At 34.1% G+C, this 20,540-nt stretch overlaps 1 protein-coding gene across 2 annotated transcripts in view; it reads right to left on the bottom strand.

Annotated features, from left to right (window-relative positions):
* slc6a2 (solute carrier family 6 member 2) overlaps nucleotides 1-20,540 on the bottom strand; it is a 105,333-nt gene that overhangs the window by 53,798 nt on the left and 30,995 nt on the right. For both annotated transcript variants that reach the window (XM_039762928.1, XM_039762927.1), the window contains exons 5-8: nucleotides 13,959-14,097; nucleotides 13,642-13,776; nucleotides 7,514-7,617; nucleotides 1,662-1,786 (exon numbers count right to left, since the gene is read on the bottom strand). In XM_039762928.1, the coding sequence (XP_039618862.1) occupies nucleotides 1,662-1,786; nucleotides 7,514-7,617; nucleotides 13,642-13,776; nucleotides 13,959-14,097 (503 nt within the window). The remainder of the gene's footprint in view (nucleotides 1-1,661; nucleotides 1,787-7,513; nucleotides 7,618-13,641; nucleotides 13,777-13,958; nucleotides 14,098-20,540) is intronic.

Raw genomic sequence — 20,540 nt, 5'->3', positions numbered from 1 at the left:
ATATTGAGTAGTAATTAAAATCAGAATATTTGAATCATTCAACAGGTTTTAAGGTGCAGAGTTCATTATTCACATTTTTTATTTCAATACCAGGATACTCAAATTTAATATAAAGGTTTTTAATATTTGATGTCAAGTTTTGAAAAACTGATAAAGTTTTAAAATTTCTATCATGGTCTTAAAATTTGATATTGATAGTAATAATGTTGATATCAAAATTTAAAGTTTGATAGCAAAGGTTGCAACTTTGATTTTGGACAAAAACTTAGCATTCAGTTTACTCCATATATCCCTCCCCCTACCATTCTTATATGCAGCAGTACTACAGAAAATGTTTTCTCAATCTGGCATTCTTCTTTTTTCCCCAAAACAGGTATTTCATTCACAGGGGAATAAGCAAGAATGTTTTGGGGGGCTATATCAAAACTAGTTAACAACAATTTTAAGGAAGTTCCAACTTTAAATTATGTTCATGTTTAGTGCTAAGAACACTGATGCAATTTAAATTAGCTAAAAACAGTGGCTTGCTAGAATCAGAAAAAAAACAATGTCATAAAAACTTGAATGACTTCAGCTAAATAGCTTAGTTTTTGATATTTTACAGTGATCTGATCATATTTCATATAGTTGGGCATGCACAGCATTCCCAAAGTTATTCTGAGTGTCTGTATTCCAACAGAATTAGTGGTAGCATAAAAGTACTTATAAAAAAAAGTATTTATATTAAAAGCTGATGTACAACCAACTGCTGAAACACTACAAAGTAAAGTTGTTTTGAATGATATTCCCATGATTAACGTGAAATTCCAGTGTAAGATTTATTCTTTTTCCATGACAGGCTCCTTAACTACGTAAAGGTGATTTAGAATTTACATGACAGCATTGATTCTCAAGTTCTTTTCCAAAAACCTACTGTAAATACAGGTATTCACTCCAACCCATTCTGGTTTTAATTTAAGTTGCTCTGATTTTTTCTTATCTTACTCTATATTCAGAAAGACACTGCAGTGAGTACCAATTGACAGTTACAACAGATCACAGCAGACAGAAGTATAAATGTCAGTGAATGGTTGGTGTCAGTGAAAGAAACGCAGCTAATAAATATCAGCTTCATACACCAATTATGTGCTCAATAGCAAGCAACAGTTAAAATGATCAGACCATTAAATTAAATATGAAAAGAAAGTATCTACAGTATCTATCTATCTATCTATCTATCTATCTATCTATCTATCTATCTATCTATCTATCTATCTATCATAGCATGAACAACCCTTTTTAGGAATTCCTTGATAAAATAAAGTTAGAAATTTGGAAATAGTAGCAGGAGGACTTCAGTGAAAAGCATAAAGTGTCTGAAATGAAAACCTGCAGATTATGTTGTCAGAGTATAAGTAAATATGGCTGTGTGAATGATTACGCCCTGTAGTGTATTGGCACTTGCATCCATTCCTGCCTTTACCCAGTTTCTTCAGGATTAGCACAAGCTACACATGGCAGTAGGCTGAGTTGATCAGATGCAGAAAATAATCTGAAACTAAAGTGTTACTCCAAGTAAAAATTTGAGAATAACTGCATTAGTGTACATGCCATGAAACTGCAAAATTAACAGTCAGTTGAAAAAAACAAAAAATAAGAACAGATGTATCAACTTTAATTACCTTCAGTTGCTACCTTCTCAATTTCCACATGATATTCTTCAGCCATATAGCCAAGTACAGAGAAGATAGCAAATCCTGAGAAAAAGCTAGTCACACAGTTTGCGGTGCTGGTGAGGAGGGCATCTCTGTAACAAACATAAATAAATAAATGTGCATGCTTATGTTGTGATGCAACAGCTTTCATAGAAAATAAATCAACTAGTTGCAGGATGACAACCAGTGTCTAGGATCAAAGTATGTTTTGTATCAACGCACCATAGGATGCACTGATCTTAAGTGTAAAATACATCACTTTTTACAGTTTTAGAAACTCCAAAGCTAGTGTCAGTGAAAGAGCTATTAAAATAGTGGAGGTTCTTCTGGCTTCTGTAGTTATGAAAGCAGCAGTTCAGGCTCTACAATGAATGGCAAAGTCCAGTACTTAGGAAATGCAGAACCCCCATCAAAATATGACTACTGCCATTTTACGAGTTACTTTCTGTGGAAACATCCATGGTAAAATTATACCACAAATGTATATTGTAATACACTGATGAGAACAAGATCATGTCTGTTACTGAAAACAAATGCATTTTATTGTGTCCCAATCTCTTATTAATACATATTCGGTACGTGTGTCCCGATGAAGGTAATTCAAATAGAAATCCCAGTCAAACACTGTAAATTGAGTTTCTGAATATACACAACACATACTGTGCAAGTCTTCTAAGTTTCTGAAAAGTATTAATTATCTCTCTATAAAGAGCTGATTTCATTGCCTCAAGTAGAAAAAATGTCTCACGTTAGTGCAAGTTCCGCCACAACCTAAATGTTCTTAAATTTTCCTTCTCTCCTACGCAATCCTGCAGTTGATGCAGTCCCTACCACTTACAAAAACAGAGCTTGTGCAGTAGGTTTATGTAACTGAAATGTCAACACTCAGTGAAATTCTGCAATGTAGTACAGAACTAACTCTATCAATGCAACCTTTGCAGTGAGTTCATTAAGAGAACAGTTTTTTACAGAAAGCTCACAGTTGTTAGCCAGACTGTAACTGCAACTTAAAATACATTCAGAATGATATGGAAACAGAGAAAGTTTAAATTTATAGAACAGGAACATATCCAATATACATTAAACTTGTTAAAAATAAAGTAACTGGCATGAACATGGTCCAGTGTAGTAGTGAAGCTTTAAATAAATTGTGAAGAATATCTGAAGTTCTAATTTACTTCAACTATACTGTGTGGTTTCTAGCAAGCTTTTAAAACATTTTCAATGTCATTATTATCTCACACTCACAGAACTTATAACAAAAAATAAAAACTGAGAATTCAATAATATGCATGGGCTATCACAATGATGTACAGGTTAGCATTGTTGCTTCACAGTTTCAGAAGTCCAGATTCAAATTGTAGTGTGGACTAAGCCTGTAGGAAATAGGCACAATCGTTTCATGTCTGCATAGGTTTATCTCTGGATGCTAGCATATTCGTCTCACATCTCAGATGTATGTGTATTAGACTAAAAGGAAACACTAACACTTACTTGTGTAAGTAAGTATAAGTGTGCTTTTGAGTGTGCCCTATAATGGATGGGGGCTTCATCTAGATCTGTCTTACTGCTGATGCTACTAAGATGTTCCAGAATCACGCGTCACTAAAACAGATAAAAAGGTTTCAGGAATAAATAAATTAACTGAGATGTGTGGGTTTGATACTACAGTAAAGATGCACCAAAAATAAACTAATAAAGCAATCAAAGATATTGCACATGGCACCCTTCATAAGTCACTGTTACCTAATGAGCTTAATGTGCTTATATGGCTGCATCCTGAATTAAATACTATAAGGATACCTGTGTTAACAAAAGCTTTGAATAAATAAATACACTCTTTATAGCCTTTAAATAACAGGAATACTTCATTCCATTTAGTTAACTGTTAAATGTACCATCCTGGTATGACCTGCAGAAGGTAAAATGACAGAGAAGAGTTTGATACCATTTATGAAACAGCTAGCAGGGCCTATAAAGAGAGTTACATTAAAATATTACTTCCAGATGAGCAAGGCACATTTTACTTCTATTTTGAAGCTAAAAACTAAGTCTTTCATTAAGGCATCTAGTAAAGTAGGAGGGTTTAGGCTACAACTCTGTGAATATAAAGTACATTAAATCATTTACAAAAGGAAAATCTGGAAGGCATCTGTTCCAGCTAGCATTTTACCCTGAATATTAAAAAATGTAGATCAGTTAACCACTGTTTTCACTGACATTTTCATCCTCATTCCTGTGTGCTATATATGCACACAGATAAGTGGCCTAGGCCAGTTTATATAAAAGGGAAACTGGCAGTGTCTTAGCAGCACCAAAAAATACATAGGTACAAGAAACAAAAATTATATTAATGGTTATTTGTTTGATCAATCCATAAAAGAACACATTGCTTTGCTTATTTCAGGGCAAAAATGTGTTTCCTGTCATTGATGATGGCTGGAAGTGCATACTTCTCTACATTCTCTTTGATTCTGTCTGTCTGTGTTTGTACGGACGGTTTGAACATTTTCTCCACAATTGCAGCACCAATTTCCATATTGTCTGTAAGAGAGAGATATTACAATGCTAAGTGCTAGTAGGCTCCACTAGCTGAAGGTGATGGTGAAGTCAATACGCATTGTAGCTCCACCTTTGAAAGTAAGTCTGTCTATTTTTCATTGGACAGACGGCTATACAACGTAGGTTGGCTCATACATATGCTAATTTACTCCAAAGCTGTGGTAGATCACTATTCTGAATAGCTTTTGTCTTCTTATTCCAAAGATCCTTGATTAAGATGAAATCTGTAGACTGGGGAGTCTACCAAATAAAGATTAATTCAATGTCTTATTCCTGCAACCATTGTAGAACTCTTAGTCTGGCACAACTTAGTATTATTTTGCTGAAAACGTCTACTGACAGTATATTATGACACTGCTCTGTTTATGCAAATGGATATACTGTATGCCATGAAAAGTTATTCCATACTCTTAAACTGCCATACCAATCTAAACTGCTGCGTCCAATGAATTTCTAGGTTTGTATCATATTCTCATTCTTCATTCAGCATTATAAGAAGAACTATGGTTAATCAGCCCGGGCAATTTTTTTCCAGTCCTTCAGTCCCAATGTTTGTGTTTTTTAGCCTATGGACTTCAGCTACATCTCCATCTATTCTGATGACAAGAGTGGAAGTCTTGGGTTATCACCTGCTATACTCCCATCATTTCCAACATAAAACGAGTCGTGTGCTCTGAAAGATGTATCTAACACTAGTATTATACTCGGCTATTAGATGACTGACAGTATTACATCTGTTATTCTTTATTATTTATGTAATTGTTTTGTGGCTATTGTATTAACAGAAGTGACAATTGCTGATTGGATATTATTTGAGTTATGCTCCATTTTTGATACATCTGTGACAGCATGAACACCTCGGTAGGCTACTGTTCCTCATACACTCATAACAGTACATCTATATTTTCAAAGCTTTGTAAACTGCAAATAAAAGATTTGTCTATGTACTGTTTGTTTGTATAACATTGTCTTTACATATGATGCTGTTATTCAACAGTCAATCAAGTGGTAAAGATAGGTGGATCAGATAATGTGGCCAATGAGTTTAGTGTAGATGGTGTATTATATGTGCAGGAGACACTGAAAATTCTTGGAAAAGAAATTAAGATATGAAATTTTCATCTGGGAATTTGATATTTCTTATGCTTTTCCTCCTAGCAAGAGACATCATGAAAATGGCTACAGTTATTTGGACTGTCTGAAAAATTTTGTCTTTGCAGGTCTTTGCTGACATTTTATAAATATAAAAATAGTAATTTCAAATGTATTATGTATTTTCACAGAACTGACAAACAAGCTATAACAAGCACAGTAACTGCACTATGTGCTTTCTTAAAAGACACTAATATTTTAGTATTACATGTAAACTTTGATGTAGATGTTGGTTTTCCATCTACAATTATAACTTGGCTAGTTGCCATAGCAATGGCATGTGAAACCACAAAATTGTTTGTTCAGTATTCTTCAATGGTTTCCGTGATTTGACTTTAGCAAGCCACTTCTCCTTTTGTTATTGTAGAAACAGTGGCGCAGCGTAGTGCGGGCGGCAGGGGCGGTCTGCCCCGGGCGGCACTTTTAGGGAGCGGCAAAGAATTACTGTATATTTTAGTCTTTTAAACTGAAATACCTAAATAAGGGGGCGGCGAAATTTTCCTCCGCCCCGGGCGGCTGACACCCATGCTACGCCACTGTGTAGAAATATACTGTATAAACATGTATTGTGATAAGCTAAACAGTTCAAATAAAACTGTCAGGTAAAAATTGAATGCACTGATTCAATCCAGTGTAATAATTATTTTTACCAACAGCTAAAATTTTAACTCCAAACTACACTGTTACCTGGACAGTATACTCATAATTCCTCCACAAGTGGAAATGGAATGAGTAAAACTGCATGAAAACTAAATGTTTGTGAAGAACATGTTTTCCCTTTTATTTAGTTGTGTGATTTGTGATTTAATTAAGCTAAGCTAGAAAACTCTTTTTAGACAATGCATTCTAATATGGGGCCTTTGGGCAATCCTAGAAGATTCTGTTTTTTACAGACTAAGACCATACACAATTGCAGCATTTGCTAAAATGCTGCCTTGTAAACAACCTAATGAAAATTTAACAATATTATCTGTTCTAATTTAGACATACCATGTTACTTTATAAAAAGATAAGGAAAAATAAGAGACATAAACACAATAATATAGATTCTTGGAATAGAGACAAAAAAAAAGCTTAAAACATTCTCTAAGAAGTGCCTAAGGTGAAAGTGAATCTAATACTATTAAGACTTCAGCTAGGAGGCAATCCATCTCCATTTTCTTGCTTCATATTTCACTTGATCTGTATCTACCTCAAGGCAATACATAGCCAATGAGTCTTGACATACTAGGGAAAAAAGCATGAAAGGAGGTTTTCTTTCTTTTATAAATTAATGTATTAATTACAAAAATACAGTGAAAAATTAAAACAACAAATTCATTCATCAAGCAGGAAAGGACTGAAGCATACAGATTTGCCAGAAAGTTTTCAAAAATAATATCATTAGATATTATATGTATGCTGGTATATGTGATTAACTGTGATTAACTGTGAAAATGGAATACTATTTCAGAAATAACTAAACTGATTTAATCAAAACATTGCCTTTTATATGTTTACAGAAACAAATATTTATGAGGCAAAATTATTCCCTTATACTCAGAAAATATTTTTGATTTAGTAGGGTTAATTTCAAACACTTCATCATATATACTTCGTTACATTTTCCTTCATTTCATATACTTCCTTACATTTTCCAACATTACATTTATTACATTTTTTTTCAGAAAGAAAAAAACACTTAAAGAGAATTTTTAAAAATAAAACCTAATGCCTTTATTGTTTACTTTATGCACATAAATAAGCATGTTGTTGATAAGCACTGCATTAACCATAAATTTTAATACAACAGCCAGGTGCGAAATTTGTGTACTTTCATAACTTATATCTAGCAGCTGCACATAACAGCGTATATGTATTACACATACACCTCTTTGGATAGATAGGCAGATAGTGAACCAGATTTAACTGTTAACAATATATCATTGATTTGCCTGTCACAACACTGTAAAAAAAAAGTAGAAGTATAGATCAAAACCCTTAATACAACAACCCATAAATTTAATTTGCTTCAAAAGATTCACTATCTGACACAAATCACAACATAAACTGTCAGACAAATCTGAATAAAATCTTAATTTATATTATTTGGAAAACACCCTTACCTGTAACAGTTATTGTCAAACTTATTATAGCTGGCAAAGGCGATTAAAACTCCAAATCCAGCACCAAGTGAATAAAAGATTTGTGTTGCTGCATCGATCCAGACCTTAAAAGGCAGACACAGATTATTTTAAAAATTTGACAACTTTGTAGAAAAATATTCATACAAATTCTAAGGATCTAAACATTTATAAAAACTTTTAGATCTGTGGCTGGCATAGTGGCACAGTGGATAGCACTGCTGCCTCACAGATCCAACACACCTGGTCTGAACTCCACATGAAAATGATGGAATTTGTCTATGTGGAAGTTGCATGTTCTTCCTAAGTCTGTGTTGGTTTTCCTGTGATTAGTTTGAATGTCCTCCAACATTCCAAAGATATGTATTAGTTAATTCTTGATTCCAAACTTGTCCTGTGGGAATGTGGGCATTGTGTGTTTTCACATTGGAACTTCCGTATTCCTAACCTCCATATAAAAGGCAAGAGCAAGCTAGGTATTTTTTAATTTATAAAAAGCTTACTTTAGAATACAACTTCATGTAACAAATTACCATATACCATGATTATGAAAAAATAACTTTGACTTAGGAAATATCAAATTTTCTAATTATTCATGATCAATTAAAGGCTTTTTTACAGGAAGAAGATAATAACACCTAATAGAACAAGTGATAACTGAATAATTATTTTTCCTTACGTGGTTCATAAAAAGCAACAACTTTTTCACCTGCAGGTTAATTTAAATAAAATGAAGATGAACCCTTTATGAGTTTACTATGATGACTAATAATTTATAACAGCTAAAGTTTTAGCTTGTTTACAGAGCCCTATATCATCTAGCAATTTATCTATATAGTTAGATGCCATCTAAAAGAAACAGTTTCTACTTGCACTCTGTGCTATGGAATATGCCTGTATTTAGTCAATATAAACTGATAGGAAAACTTAAAACAATGAAAGACGGGAAACTGTGTGCTTGCTGGCTACATTGATCATGTACAGAGGGACTATGATAAACTTCTGGAATGATCCTTTCTACAACTGTTGGTATCCCATGATGCTTTCACATACAGTACAGTATAAAAGGAAGATATAGTAGGAAGTAATGGACAATGAGGTAAAAAGAACAAGTGCACACTGCTATTGGTAAATAGGAATTAAGCCACAACTTTGAATAATTTGAAAGTCAGATGAAATGCTTTTGTATTTGTTGTTTTAGAGGAGGTAATCATGGCTCTGACAATTGTAAGGATCACATAGAATTTGAGACTTTGGGGGACAGCCTGTTAAAAAAAAGGCAAATACACCCAAAGATTAAAAAAAAACAAACTAATATTCTCCCACCTCATATATACACATGCAGGTATTATGCATATACATATCCACGTATGCAGTCTCTGGGAAAGGAGTAGTTCCATTTCAATTATGTCACATTTTTCTATGATGCAATTGAAAAACCACTGAATGTATACAGAGGAAAGAATTTTTGTCACCATTCATTTAATCTTTTTTTTTAAATCTTGGATTGGATATACAGTACAGATAATGAACCACAGTTAATCGTCTACACATCCCTACTGAAAGTTTCCAATTATTAAAAAACAGTAACGGTGGACTGCACGATAACATGCAGTGAATACACTTGACTTGAGTATTCATAGTTTTCATACTCTTTCTCTGTACATTTAGTATTTGTTTTCTCAGAGGTTGATGCGCTTGCTGCTTCCTGAGCAGTTCTTCTTTTCTCCACCTTAGCCGCCTGCTTCTTCTCTTCTTTTGTCGGCATCTTTTCACGTTAAAACTGATTTAAGTCAGTGTTTGTGTTGCAATTACTTAGTATGTTTTCTTTAATTTTTCACTTAAGCTGACACTTAAGTCTTCAATCTGCCTCAAGAATGTTTTAAGATATGAAGAGGTAGGGGAAGTGACAGCGAACGTGGTAGGGACGAGAACAGTGCCCATACACGTGCGCTGTATGGCTGCCTTGCTGGCCGCTGCCAAGAGATGATTCTACAATAAAATAAAATAAAAATAAAAAGAGGAATAACCTTGGAGGTCAATCATCACCCCGGAAGCGGATAGTAGATATCACATAGTATGTGTACCAAATTTCAGGTCAATAGCTCAAACGGTTTGTGAGCAAAAGGTGATTTAAAATCTTGGACAGACAAATTGACAGCCATGGTAGAGTAATACTGTATATACAGTATAAAGATACTCTGGTTGCCCTATATAGTTCATGGAAGCATGTTGTGCTTTGACTGTTGCTGTAGTTGTGCTTGGATAAGTCTTCACTGTTATTCCAATATTCTTTAGAGAAGTGTTCAGTCTAGTCAAAATGCAAAGAATTTGTCTTTGCTCAGCACTCTTTAAGAAAGTCTACAGATATTATATAAGATTTAGATTCAAACTCTAAAATGGCCTTTCAGGACACTGATATTCCTTTTGTAAGTCATTTCTTGGTTGTGTTGTCCCTTCATTTTTTGCTGTGTTGAAAAGTGAAACTCATTTTTAAATTTAGATTTCTGGCAGAGGGCATTGGGACTTGCGTCAAAGTAACTTGATTATAGGTATTCATTTCCTGACTGCAGCTAAAGTGTAGTAGCCCTATCTGCCATTACCATGCTTGACAGCAAATACAGAACAGTGTTTTTTAGGTGATGACCTTTGCTGGCTTTGCACCAAACATATCTATGAATTAAGGCAAAAAAATCTGCCATGGTATGTTCAGACTGTAACACATTTCCTAAAATGGTTCTTTCTTGCAAAATGTGTATGTGTATCTGTATAAGAAGTGGCTTTTGACTTGACAACTAGCCGTAATGCTCAATCAAATGTTTATTATTTGCATGGAGGTGACTAGTTACATCCATAAATTCTTGTAGTTTTTTTAAAGATGTCATTGGCCTGTTGGTGGTATATGTGATTAATTTTCCTTGGTTATCAGTTTTGAATAAATGTACTGATTGATGTAATACTGTATCTTGAATGTGCCATATTTTTCCACTTCTTAATAAACAAACTTTACAATGTTATATGAGGCACCACTCACACTTTTATAATTGTCTTTATTTTTAACTATTTTTTTCCTAAAATGATCCATTTATTATTTACTGACACATGGTTGGTTGTGACATTTTACCAAAGGTGAAACATATTTTTGTCTGGTAAATCTGAAATGTAATAAGGATGTGTAGACTTGTGATATTCACTGTAAAAGGATATCCTCAAAAGTAGCAATTTCAAAACAAATGTTTATTACACATCTGTAAAAATTATTTGTTTATTGAAATACAACTCATTCCCAAGTTATAAAAGGAGATAACCTTTTGTCATTCATCACCATAGTGGCAAAGGCCAAAAAAAAGAAAGAAAAACAAAAGGTTGTTAATCTTTACAATGTAGAAAAAATTAAATCTACTCCTTAATCTTATTTACTTAATATAGAATTGAAATGCTCAAAACTATCAAACAGTATTTAACATACCAGGAACAGAATGTAATTGCATTTTGTCCCATACAGTGAGGAAGATGGTAAAGGAAACAAATAATCTAAGCATTACATAGAACTACATATTAATCATGGTCACCATGTCTCTATATCAATCAGATGGTACTTCCACCCCCAAAAACAATATGGAAGGGATGCCAGAAGAAATGCCTTACTAAAAACAATAAAAGGAGGTTGTGATTTCAATACAATCCTATGTGTTTGTTTGGAAATTCATACATTGTGCTTGATGTTAGAAGTGATACATATACAGTATAAGAGAAAATAAATAAACAGTTTTATAGATATTTTGTTGTCAATGCACTGGAGCCTAGTGCAATGAACACATTAACTCACTATTAAGAAAGTATACTTTTGGGTAGAAAAAAACAAAGAAAGAAACAACCAAAAAAAACGGTTGTTTCTGCTACAAAGCTGAAAGTTCATTGCAGGTGGATCTTCCAACATGAAAATGACCCAAAGTAACTCAAAACCACCTAACAAATCTTTACGTAAAAAACAACTCAGTATTTTGAAAATGCCACATTAATTTCAAGTCCTAAAACTTACAAAATTTGAGAGTTTAAAAATTAACAGCTCTAAATTTTTCACAGGCGAGAAATTCTAAAAATGTAAAATATAGTGGTATGCAGCTTAATGTTTTTCATCAGTTGGAAGTTGGAAAGCAGCATGAAGTGGAAAAATATGTCATAAACAGTCAACAAGATCAGAAGAAGATAAAGTAAAATTATCAGTTTTGTTTTCAAAATAAGTTGCATAAATCAACCAATACAATGTTTTATATAATAGTCCTATCTTTAGCTAATTGCTATTAAAATTATACTGCTGTCACATCATGTCCATAAGTATTTGGAGAGTGACACAATTTTCATAATTTTGGCTCTATACACCACCACAATGGAATTCATCCATACATCCATCCATTATCCAACTTACTATATCCTAACTACAGGGTCACGGGGGTCTGCTGGAGCCAATCCCAGCCAACACAGGGCACAAGGCAAGAAACAAACCCTGGGCAGGGTGCCAGCCCACCGCAGGTCCCTCATTATTTCATTAACTATTAAGCAGTTGGATTTGGAAGCTGTCACTGTGTCTTCTCAATAATAAGTCCAAAGGGCTGGCCATGCAAGTAGAAACAGTCCATAATTAGATTGAGAAAACAAACCTATCCGAGAGACAGCAGAAACACCAACAATAGTCAAATTAACCATCTGGTACATTCTTAAAGAGAAGGAATGCACTGGTAGTTCAGCAAAACCAGAAAGCTTGGACAACCATGGAAGACAAATATGCTATATGATTAAAACATTCATTCCTCGGTGAAGAAAACCCATTCACAACAAGTAGCCAAACCAAGAATATCCTCTGGGAGGTAGGCCTATCATTGCCAAAGTCTACAATCAAGAGAAGACATCACAAAATTAAATAGTGTTTACCACAAGGTGCAAACCATTGGTAATCTTTAAGCATAGGAAGGACAGATTAGACTTTGCCAGAAACTATTTTTAAAACACTAATCTAGTTTGTTTTGGACAAATGAAATTGAGATCAGTATGGACCAAAATGAGGGATAAAAAAAGAATATGGAGAAGAGAAGGAATATTTCATGATCTATAGCATATCACATCATCTGTGAAACATGTTGGATATAGTGTTATGACTTGGGCATGCATGACTGCTAATGGAAGTAGATCACTAGAGTTAACTGATTATATGACTGCTGGCAGAAGTTACAAAATGACTTCTTAAGTGCACAGGGCTAAACTGTTAGCTCAGATTCAGACAAATGCTGCAAAACAGATAGGATGGCACTTCACAGTACAGATGGACAATAAGCCCAAACATACTGTGACAGCAAACCAAATTCCTTTCAAAGACCAAGTCAATCAATTCACCTCAAACCAATTGTTCATGCATTTCACTTGCTGAAAACAAATCTGAAGGCAGAAAGTCCAATGAACATGCAGCACCTTAAGACAACTGTAGTAAAGGCCTGGCAAAGCATCAGTAAGATGGAAACCCAGCACTTGGAGAAGGCCATGGGTTACAGACTTCATGCAGTCACTGATGGCAAAAGATTTTCAACCAAGTATTGAAAATGATAGTTATATTATATGTCATATATGAATATGTTAGTTTGTCAAATTCTTTTGAACTACTGAAAATGGTGGGATCATGTATAAAAATGGCTGCCTTTTCTAAAGGGTTCAGACAATGTTTTTGTTAAACACCTTAAATTCAAACTGCAAGTCTACACTTCAATCATATTTTGATTGCTTCATTTCAAGTCCATTTTGGTGGCACACAGTGCCAAATTATGAAAATTGTATCACTGTCCAAATACTTTTGGACATACCGGTAAATGTAAATTGTCAAAGAGTGGCTTTGATTTTTGTGATATTAACAATTTGTATTTTCATACACTACTTGTAGACAAAACACAAATACACCATATATGATTCCATTTATAAATCATTAAGCATATCAATATAAACAAATATAAATATAACATACAGTTTTTCATTTCAATATTATGTTTTTACACTGATTTAAAGTGAACAATAAGAGATGAGACTATTGAATACAAATATATTCATCAATGAAAATCTCTTACTGTGACATTTTTGAGCTGATGAAAATTTACATGGAGGTAGGCTTTGATTCCATCAATAGCACCCGGAAGCGTAATTCCACGAATCAACAAAACAAGCAGGACAACATATGGCATTGTTGCTGTGATGTATACCACCTAGACAATTAAAAATCAAGCAATCCATGTGATTTACATTTGAAAAAACATTTATAGTTCATGCATCTCAGTAACAGAAGCTCAATGCTGGGCATCACAAACAAGTATTAGCTTGAGGTTTTTGTAGAATACCAAAGTATCACATTTTAAATGCTGAAATAATCTAGGACTTGTTACCATACCTTTCCTGAGGTTTTCACTCCCTTTGACAGGCTGAAGAAGAGAATGAAGAGCACCACCACTAGACACATAGACAACTTCCAGTTAGGGAGGCCCAGGTCATGAATACCATCACTTGCATGTCGGCCCAGTACATTTCGTCTGTATAAAATGGACAGTAATAAAAATAACATAATTATGAGCACTGGTAAATACAGACTTGCAGAAAACTAGACAAAACAAATTGTTAGCCCAAAAGAATAATTGTTTATCAAAATGCTGTGACCTAATGGACCCCATTTTCTAATGTGACTGACTTTTATATAAGTTTCTCAAAATCTAATGAACTAAACAAAATATTCACTAAGTGCTTAATATGTAAGGGAATGGTGAACTAAAAGAAGTCCATCATTTCAGTTCTCAAAAATTAAAACATGAAAAATGAAAAAGCAATGTAATAAAGCAATACTAGTAAAGTTTACCTACAAAACATTTACTGAAGGCTATTTTTCTCAAACGGATTTTGTTACTCTGTTTGCAACTCAAACTTTACAGAATAACTTTTTAAATATATTATTTTCATCTTTTTCCATTTATCTTATGTACTTTATAGAGTTGACTGATAAGTATTGTAAACCAAAAAAAGCAGCAAATGCAGCAGTAGCCAATGTAAAGAACGATGCGTGGATGTAGTTTTGCAGGATCATGGCGATTGACTTTTGATGACCTAAAAGAGGACCTGGCACACCATTTGACTGCTTAGGAAGGGTAGGCGGGACATCGCCTTTGCTGTTGTTAGGAGGTGCGATTAAGCATTAGCCTCAACTTGGATATTGTTTGGAAGTGGAAGGAACACTTTAACTTCTAAACAGGGTGAATAAAACTTCCTCGGATAGGATGTGAAAGCATGCTAGTAGGCACTGTAATATCCTCCATTGCATATGAGATCACTGTGGAGATGAAAGAGATTTGTGGTGGAAAGACAATACTATTGGAAGAGATCCATCCAGAAATACTGAAAGCACTGCATGGAGGTGTTTTGGCTAACACAACCATTCAGTGTTGCATAGCAGAAAGGGAAAGTGATAATAGGCTGGAGTTTTGATCTCTATTTACAAAAAGGGTAAGTGGGTTTGTTCCAATTACGAAATGACCACATTCCTCTTCCTCCTTGGGAAAGCTTATGCTTGTATACAGAAACAGAGATTCCATCTGATAGTTGAATTTTACATCTAAGAGAAGCAATATGAATTTAGTCCTGGCTGTGGCAGAGTGGACCACCAATGCTCTATATGTGTACAGATGCTGTACCTGAAGGATGATGTGAATCTGTCAATCCTATTTATGTTCAATTATTTGATCTGGAAAAACTTATGTCCATTTACTCCATGGTATCTGGTCTTTTTATCTACAGAGAGCTGTACAAGCATACTTGGTTTAAAGTCAAGTCCGTTCAATATGGTCTTATGCACTGCTACAATTCTTCAAAGGTTCTCTAATAATATTTTTATAAAAGCATGATTCACATGAACAGATCTTTTTGAGTACAACAGACTCTGTAAGTAAAAAAACTTTTGTGTCCTTTTTTATAGTACAAGACACCTCCAACACAGTAATGATTTCAGTAGGCCATGCATATCTTTTAGTTGAAGGTCATTAAAATTAATTAGAAGCAATGAATGACAAATTTGAATGTGACAACTGAAGCTGAACTACTGATATATATATACTGTACTGAACTACTGTGTATATATATATATATCATATACTGATATATATATATATATATATCAGTATATGATATATATATATATATCTATACTAATAAAAGGCAAAGCCCTCACTCACTCACTCACTCACTCACTCATCACTAATTCTCCAACTTCCCGTGTGGGTGGAAGGCTGAAATTTGGCAGGTTGATTCCTTACAGCTTCCTTACAAAAGTTGGGCAGGTTTTATATCGAAATTCTACGCGTAATGGTCATAACTGGAAGCAGTTTTTCTCCATTTACTGTAATGGAGATGAGCTTCAACGCCGTGGGGGAGTTTCGTGTGACATCATCACGCCTCCACGTAATCACGCAGTACATAGAAAACCAGGAAGACCTCAAAAAAGCGCTCAAGAAAACATGCATTATATAATTGAGAAGGCAGCGAAACAATAAGAAGCGAGTTCTGCTACTTGAAACAAAGCACGATGTAAACCTACACTTTAAATTAAGTTCATAGACAGGCTGCCGCTGGCGTTTGTAATTTAGTGCCTGCCCATAGAAGGCCGTCCGTAGCGGCAATCCAATAGCAAACTGCCACGGGTAAATATTCACGGGTGAAGGACTGTGCTTATGGAGAGGAAGATGAGATGGTCAGGGTGGTGTTTGACAAAACTCAGCGAAACTGCGAGAGAAAGTTTTAAGTGCCAGGACTAAGGTAACATTAAATAAAGCTATGGACATAGCACGAGATGGCACCAGCACAGCTGGGAACCTTCGATGCAAGTACACCGAGTGGCTCACGTGAACTGACGCAGTGCAAAGATAAAAGCAACAGTTCCAAAAGCGCTGAACAAAACCGAATTACACAGTTGAAAAGGCAGCAAAAAATATGAAGCGTCTGATAAGCATATTCATAAATGCAGCTACTGTGGAAACAAAGCACACGGTGGAAAAAGTCAATGTCCCGCTAAAGGAAGACAGTGTAAAAAACCCGTGCATGCAGTGTGTCAGGTCTCAGATAAAGAAGAAGACGAGCTGTTTATTGATGCAGTAATAAACGAATCGATGAATGAAACCTGTCATCTTTACAACGATTGACAAACACGGAATGTAACTTGAACACAACACATCGTACAAATACGAGCCTGATTGAAAGAAATAATGATAATCAAATCCTTGATGACAGCAACATTCAATAACACTCACAAAACAATTACTGTATATTGACAATCATGTTACGTTATTTTTAAAATGTTCCCTTTTCTTTTTCATAACTTCTACTTCTCCACTGCGATACGCGGGTATATATTTAAATGTATATATATACCCCTATCTACAGTACATACTCTCACATAGACAAGCCACATGCTGTGGCTCAATTGTAGAGTCTTCGCCTCTAATGCCGACATTCGAGGTTCGATTCCCGAGAGGGGATGCACTGAGTATGTACGCGCGCTACTGATTCATTTTACCTTCGCATCTCCTTGGTTTGGGACGTATGAAAAATATTAGGTTAACGCAGAATCATGTTACGTTATTTTTAAAATGTTTCCCTTTATTAGCACAAGCACAGCTGAGAAGCTTCGATGCATGTACTCCATAACGCGTTAAAAATAACGCATTTAATCACACTTTCAATTCCAAGCAAACGGAACTTTTGTCAATGCATCATTTCCTGGTACATCCATTACACTGATGCACACATCACAGCTACAAAAATGTTAGAGTCGGAATAAAGCGTGTTCCTACGACTGATCATTTCGACTTCCCGAAGCCTTGATAAAAGCATGGTTTTGTGCACAATGAAAAGCAAGCAAAATTAGATGCATTACAGAAAGCAGACTTTGTGGCTCTTACTGGGGATCATTGGACTTCCGTGACCGTTAGTAATTCTAATTACATCTAATTACAAAATGTTCAATGATCACACTGTTTTAGCCTAATGTACAAAATAATTTTGGCTAAGGTTACTCAGAGTTTAAAGATTAAGTTGGTCAAATTACCTTTTATGTTTCTGACTTATTTTTTTAAGAAGAAAAACTGCACTTTATGTTGAAATTTTGGTTATTATTATTTAAAGACAATACTATTCTGAAAATCTACTTAAAGTACTTAAACTACCACTTTATTTTTAAGTCTGCCCAATTTTAACCAGGGATGATATTTTTGTTTCTGTTTTGAATTCAAATGCAGTTTAAAGGCTTTTTTTCAGAAATTAAAACAGCTTCAGTTTACAATATTCATGTACATGTCTATTATTTGATTCTGTCGCCCACTAAAACACTTTTAAATTAAAAAAAAACATTTGCGATTTGGGGCAAATTTACGTGCGATTACATACGATTAATCAAGATTAATTCTTACACAGCCTCTAATTAATTGGATTAATTTTTTAATCGAGTCCCACCTAATATATATATATATGTGGATATATATATGTAGATTTGTATATATAAATGTGTATATACAGTATATATGTAGATATGTATATGTGTATATACAGTATGTATATATATGTATGTGTGTATATGTATATATATATAACTGTGTATATATATGTGTATAGATGTATATATATATATATATATATTTATATATATATGCCAGCAACACTCATGACAATGACAAAACAATTACATTGTCAATCATGTTACGTTATTATTAAAATGTTTCCTTTTCTTTTACTTCTCGCTGCCAATGCAGGTATTTTGCTATATATATATATATATATATATATATATATATATATATAGATATATACAGATATATATATATACAGATTTATATAAATATATATATACAGATATATAAATATATATATATACAGATATATATAAATATATATATATAAATAGATAGATATGACAACAACACTCAATATCAATGACAAAACAATTACATTAACAATCATCTTACGTTATTTTTAAAATGTTTGCTTTTCATTGTCATAACTTCTTTAACACACTACTTCTCATCTGCTGGTATTTTGTATATATATATATATATATATATATATATATATATATATATATATATATATATATATATATACAGTATATGAATAAACAATAGCAGATGTGCATTTTGGACTAATTTTGTACTCAGTTATATGGACACAGTATTTAAAAGTTAACTGAAAAAAACATATTTTTTTAAAGTTTTATTGTTTAAAAATTAAAATGTAAAAATCTGGCAGAGTATTGATGTGCAGTTTTTTAAAGCCAAGCCTTCAAGCTGAGGTTTGCATGCTTAGTTGTCACAACATTTTACTACAGGGAAAGATTTTTTTCCCCCCCAACAGAAAAGTGTTGCACTTAGTAATGTATCTGGAAGGTTTAGGGTAAATAACAGCCTCTTTCAGTGTTTACATAATTTATACATATTAGCTTATTTTGCTAAACGTTTAAACCACAATCCCTGTTACAATTAAGCAATGTGTAAGACACTTTTCTTTCTTTCTTTCTTTTTGCAAAGCCTTGCTGTCGCTTAATTAACACTACTCTCCACTCAATCAGTGGTGAAGGTCAAGGTCAGCTTTATATTTTAAAGTACACAGCATCAGTGAAAATGGATAAAAATTGTGCAAAGTGCAGAGAGATGGGAATGATACAACTTATAATATGTTGGAGCAGCACTGCACATGGTGGATTTTTCTTTTTTTCTTTGTGAAAGCAGCCATGTTTCTTCTATTATCCTTTGTAAATATACATGTTGTTAGATGAGTAGGTTTAGTGTATTTTACTGGGGAAACATTTAAGGGTACACCAGGGAAGGATTTGGGGGTATTTGGATTTGGTATTTCTTTTAGAAATGTTACATCTAAGAAATTTGAACTACAAGTTGTCATAAATCCTCCATAGCCAACAACTAACAGGACATCAGGTCAATGCCATTTTTTACCCTGGTTAAGCTCCTGTTAACAAATATACACTTCAAATGAATAACAAAGAACAACAAGGGTATTGTTGATGTTTAAGTTTTTGTGTTTCCACCATAAATACTTCAAGGTAATGGTTGTCTATGCTGCCAAAGCCAGCCTTCTTCTGGTGGCCAATTTAGAAATTATCGCTAGAATGAAAAGGCTTACTAGATTATGCCATGCAATTGATGTCCTAATGAGCTAACATATAATGATTTGCTGAAACCTTAATTGCTTCAAGTTTTCCTCTCCTTTTATTCTCCAAATAAGACACATCTGACTGTAGTCTGGGAGTCATCTTAAGCTAAACTGTCAACAGAAAATCTCACCATGTACCTCAGTCAGAAATTGCTGAGGGAACAAGTATGTAGCCGCTTCTCAGGATTTAATCATTGGAATGGAAGTTCACTTTGGTCATGTAGTAATATGGTGGATGGCTGCACAAAGAAGCAAATCTCTGTGTCACTAGGTGGTTTCTGGATTTTCATCAGTTCATATTCAATGTGATGAATAAGGGACTCTCCATAATAACGTTGATGCTTTCACTCTCTCTGTCTTGAGTCCATGACCTCATTTCTAGGTTGTGGCCCCAGGGTAGAGCTGAAGGGGATGTGGGAAGAAGTGGTCCGTATTAAATGTGCAAGTATAGTATTATTTTATGGAAAATAAATTTAAAGGCACACTGGTAAATGATTTTGAGGTTGCACAACCACTCCCAAGTCTTCCTTTCCTCCGAAAACCAGAGATAGAGAGGCACACTGAAGAAGACCAATGACTCCATCCCTAACTCCACACCTCTACCTCTTCTACTAAAACCAGGCAAAAGACTTGCTAAGCAGCACCTTTATTTTCCATCAAAAAATCATAACATATAGCTTACTAATAAATGGGGTTACCCAATGGTACCCCATTCCTTTATTTGATTTTGTTTTACAATACATATACTGAAACTCTTTGGAAGAAAAAACAAATA

Source organism: Polypterus senegalus, chromosome 9 (genome assembly GCF_016835505.1).
Source record: "Polypterus senegalus isolate Bchr_013 chromosome 9, ASM1683550v1, whole genome shotgun sequence".
NCBI lineage: Eukaryota > Metazoa > Chordata > Cladistia > Polypteriformes > Polypteridae > Polypterus > Polypterus senegalus.
The sequence above is the reverse complement of the archived record's forward strand: the minus strand, read 5'-3'. Positions and strand labels throughout refer to the sequence as shown.